This window comes from Gastrolobium bilobum, unplaced genomic scaffold (genome assembly GCF_033153095.1).
Source record: "Gastrolobium bilobum isolate Gb01-03AN ecotype WA unplaced genomic scaffold, APGP_CSIRO_Gbil_v1 utg6309, whole genome shotgun sequence".
NCBI classification, from domain to species: Eukaryota; Viridiplantae; Streptophyta; class Magnoliopsida; order Fabales; family Fabaceae; genus Gastrolobium; species Gastrolobium bilobum.
The window spans coordinates 66,701-71,667 of record NW_026899052.1 but is presented as its reverse complement, the minus strand read 5'-3'; the positions used below and the strand labels follow the sequence as shown (position 1 = coordinate 71,667).

The 4,967-nt window shown below is 37.8% G+C and overlaps 1 protein-coding gene across 1 annotated transcript; it reads left to right on the top strand.

Moving 5' to 3' along the window:
• The first annotated feature begins 440 nt into the window (after positions 1-440).
• Positions 441-4,762, top strand: LOC133286581 (SUMO-conjugating enzyme SCE1). The gene is made up of 5 exons (XM_061484013.1): positions 441-682; positions 788-871; positions 3,682-3,834; positions 3,946-4,059; positions 4,404-4,762. The coding sequence occupies exons 1-5, from the start codon at positions 617-619 to the stop codon at positions 4,464-4,466; spliced, it is 480 nt and encodes a 159-aa protein (XP_061339997.1). The 5' UTR covers positions 441-616; the 3' UTR covers positions 4,467-4,762.
• Positions 4,763-4,967: the final 205 nt, after the last annotated feature.

The following is a 4,967-nucleotide window of genomic DNA, read 5'->3' as shown; positions in this document are numbered from 1 at the left end:
AACTTTGCACCTGTTTTTTCACTTCTTCAGTTATCTCAAAATACCACATCTCAAGTGGTATTCTGTAACAGTGAATTTCATCCAAAAATTAACACAAAAGTCATATTCCCATCTATCCTATTTGCCTGGTATTTTTTGGAAAAATCTGAACCAAACGTGATATTTTCCAATATCCACTTACACTTTTCTATCAATCCGAAAATAAACCTTCAACCAAAACGCTGCTGATCTATTTCACCGAAATTTGAGTTTAGTCAATTTTTGGAAAAAGGGGCAGCGTTGATCACGTGAAGGCGTGTGGGCTACGGCGGCGTCATTCTCACGCGACGTTAGAAAAATAAACGGAATAAATGCATTGACTTTTTTGCAGTCGCAGTGACAATTAAAGTAAAACAATAAAAAAACATAAAAACAACAACGTCGGGAATCAATGATCGAATCAGGACCGTACGTTACGATGGAAGAAGCAGTACATAGAATGGAAGAAGCTTCGTTTGCCCACACCCACAAACACAACGCAGAGGCAAAAAAAAGTGCTTATCCAACTCGGAAGCACTGAGCTGACTCGGAGCGAGTGAAGCGCGTGACTCGGAGGAGAGAGAGAGAGAGAGAGACCATGTCTGGTATTGCTCGTGGACGCCTTACGGAGGAGCGCAAATCGTGGCGGAAGAACCATCCCCATGTTCGTACTACTTCTACTCTTTCGTGCTTCTGTACTGATTCGTTCCTTCTTCTGGATTCGTTCAATTCTGATCGGTGTTTTTTTTATTATTATTCTGTGATTTAGGGTTTTGTTGCGAAGCCGGAGACGCTGCCCGATGGTACGGTGAATTTGATGGTGTGGCATTGCACTATTCCCGGAAAGGCTGGGGTGCGTTCTTGTTTTATCTGTTTTCTGTTTGCTGATTATGAATGAAATTCACCGAGTTTTGTGTTTTTCCTGGATCCTTTGATTTTTTGATTATGTATGGTCGTTTTTCAATTGCGACTCGTCGTTCATCAGTGGTGGACTTGGGTTAAATGGAATTTATTTTATGGTTTTAGATTTCCTTCTTGGGTAAAATTGAATTATTATTATTATTAATTTTTTTTTGTGTGGGAAGAGTATTGCCCTTTCTCCCACTTTTATGCTAAGATTTTCAATTGGCTAAGTAGTTGTGTGAAAACTGGGAATTTCTTTCTATGGTTTTAGATTTGCCTTTAGTTGAGGGAATACCTCTTTCTCTTCAACACATGCTTGCACAAATACAAGTTGTTCAGTGTAGATACCTGAACGATTTGAATCTATTCTTCTGGTTCTTCTCATATGGTGGGTGATAGTGGTGTGGTGCACTGCTGGCTACTCCAATGACAAAATGGGGTTGTGCCTGTGCGTGTGTGGTGCTCCGCCGGATAATCTGATGACAAAATGGGGATAGTGTACCTTTTCATACTCCAAAGCTCAAGTGAGTAACAGACTAGGCTGAAGAATGCAATTAGGGTTATATGTCTAGATGAGGGTGGTGGAGACCTTATAATTATAACAATGTGGAGGGAATGATCCGTTGCCATGATTGTGGGATCGTGGAGATTTCCTAGAAGATCCTTGGTGATGATTCTGATAGGGTGGGACCAAGGGTATTCAGCTAGTTGGTGGGCCTAGCATACTGGTCTGGAACATGAGTGATAGTGGAAAACATTGCATGCAATCACACACAATTTAACTTTGTTACGTCCTTGGAAAAGAAGAGTCTACCATCCAATCTCCTCTATCCCACAATTCCTCACCATTATCCTTACTTCTCTACTAGGCTTTCAGTCTACCCCGGCTTATGGCTCAAACAATTCCCCAATAGAAGTACTTGCTTGACAAGCAATTACCCCTCTTATGACTTTCCTAGTTTCTTATTAAAAACAAACATCTCTCATATCTTGCATATCTGTCACATATCTTTCTTATTTATCACATTTCTTGATATCATTACAAGATATGAATTAGGAATTTGGGTCAAACCCAACACTTGTTGACTCCCACTGTTGTAGACACAGTTTTTCATGTGCTCATTCTTTTACTGGTGGCATTATGTGTTAATGTCTCTCCTTGGTTGTCCTTCTGCCTCTTATCTTTTGGGATGTTATTGGAAGAATTTTGAAATCAAAATTTTGTTTATCCACTGAAAAATAAGAAAATAGGATGCTAATATTAGAAGAAGCCGGTAAATTGGCGCTAGGCGTTTTAACCTCTTGAGGAGAGAGACGCCAAAAAGTGTGTGCCTCATTAGAAGTAGAAAACAGTAAATATTTAACCATTTTGCATTAATTTGGCATATTCATTAACTAATCAAGCATAACTTTCTTAATAGTAAAAATAAAAATTTCTTGCTGCATTAACTGACTAGTTACTTTTTTTATCATTCTGACTATTTTACCCCTTTAGCATCAAAGTTACCAAGTTAGGTGGCTAAAGTTTTTTTTTTCTGGTCTTTTACAATTATCTAATGTTGTGCCCCTGAACCCGAAAGGTGTGCCTAAGGCACAAGCACCAGAGGCGTGTCTTACTGAAGGGGAACCACCCCAATAATCAGCGGTGTTGATCCCTTCTGGCTCCTTTGACTACTACACTGGATCAATTGAACTTAAAATTTAATTGATCCACTAAAGAGGCGAGATTTTGGGTTTGATGGTCGGGTTTTTGGATAAGTTGGACAAATAATCAACTAGGAATTTAATGGCGTGAATTCTTGATGATGCCTGCCAATGCCAAATAACTTAGGTCTTGTGGTACGGTAGAAAAATTAAATGAAATGAAGCAGATTTGAGAAGATAAACTAGGCATCATATCTAATGTGTGATTGCATCAAACAATCAAGAACAAAGCAACATGCCTCTATAATTCCTAAACCTGATCTTCTCCTAAAATCAATCATTAAAACTACTTAAATGGACCTCCTATAACTTATTTATAAGGATAGAGAGTAGAGTGTTGATTCATTGAGGATTGAGACTCCCCATTACCACTAAACGCACAAAGGAACTTTACATTATAAGAAAACCTATTGACACCTAAGAAACCTGAGCTAGTTACAACTCAAGACCAAGAAATACCAAAGTTACTAAAGTGAAAACATATGCTAGTGCATCCCGGGTCAAGTACTCTTTTCTTTATTTCAGATACTAGTTCTTACTGGGGAAACTCATAAGTCATAAATAGTATAATGGTTACTCTGTAGAAAATTGTAAGAAAACTGGATTGAATTCGGGAAATAGCTTCTTTGCAAATATACAAGTGATAGCTATGTACAAAGATTACCCTCATCCCTACCTTACTAGTTGGGTTTAATGGGGAGTGGTTTTGGTTTTCATTAGGTTATACATTTAAGCAATGAATTCACAAAATCAACAATATGTGCAAATGAAGATTTTGGTATGATGAGATTCGTACACCAGGACATCTGGTTTGGAAGTGAAAAAAAAATCCATCAAAGCGCGCAATAACATTGTCTTTTTTCGATCATTTGCATTTGACATAGGTAAGGATGTAGAAACTACTTGAATATTTTATCCTTGAAAGCTTTTTATAAATGAATCATATTTTGCTTTCTGACTTCATGCCTTGGTTGAATTTGCAAATGAATAAAGCGGCTTGTTGAATAGTGAGTCAGTCATTTACTTCATATTAATTTTACATATCATTTGCTGCAGACTGATTGGGAGGGTGGCTACTTCCCACTTACACTGCACTTTAGTGAAGACTACCCTAGCAAGCCTCCAAAGTGTAAATTTCCACAAGGTTTCTTCCACCCTAATGTCTATCCATCAGGAACTGTTTGCTTGTCTATACTTAATGAGGATAGCGTAAGCACATCTCTCTTGATAATTACATGGCTGCTTGAAAGTTGAAACTGATTTATATAGTGTGATTTTATATGCTGAGCAAACAGATTATAGGTTCATTGTTACATGTAGGGGTGGAGACCAGCCATAACAGTGAAGCAAATTCTTGTGGGCATACAAGACTTGCTTGACCAGCCAAATCCTGCTGATCCTGCCCAGACAGAAGGCTATCATCTATTCATCCAGGTACTTAACCTAAGAAATCCAACATTTTTCATTTATAATAGTCACTCTCAAAGTGTAAAGCTTGTCTGATTTTATATAATCAAGGCAAAGTTTTAGGGAGTAATATGCTTTTCAAAGTGCCCATGCTCCATATATCAGCCCTCTTTCCTGAGGATTGTCAATGTTTGCTCACATGCTTGAATGTTGGGTCTTTGAACATGGTGTATTATGAATACGTCCTGAGAAATGGTTCTGATGTGTAATTTTATGGTTACCTCTTTTTTTCTAGGTAGGTGAAATAGGGATTTTAATTTCTTATCATCAAAGGTATGTCTTTACTCTTTACATTTTGATACTTTTTACAGGATACAGCAGAGTATAAGAAAAGGGTTCGGCTGCAGGCAAAGCAATACCCACCTCTTCTCTAGTGCCATATCAGCTCACTTTAGAAACTATTTTTAGTATGGTAGAATGTTGTTTGCTCTTGTTCTGTGTTGAAAGTTAAAACTTTCCTGTCATCTGTGATTGTTGGCTGCCATAATATGCAGTCATCAATATTTTAACCATCTATGCTTACTGTCACATCTGGATGAAGTGTTAATATGTAAACAATGTGAAAGTCAACCAATGAATACTTGTTGGTGACACATGTTGTTCTTGATGTTCGCTGCTACATTTCTATATGAATGGATAATTACTGTAATTAAATTACGTGACTGGTTTCTCTGGAACTGTTCGTTTCTGGATTTGTTGTTTCCTTTCTGGAGATCATGCATAGACCCCTATTGGCCATTTGTTTTGCATGTCACTGGACAACTTTACCCATGTGCCATGGCTGCATAAAGTATCGTTGAAACGTTTGCTACTTTAAATGTGCTTCAGTGACATTCGCTGACTGATGCTTAATTGACCCAAGAAAAATATATTTG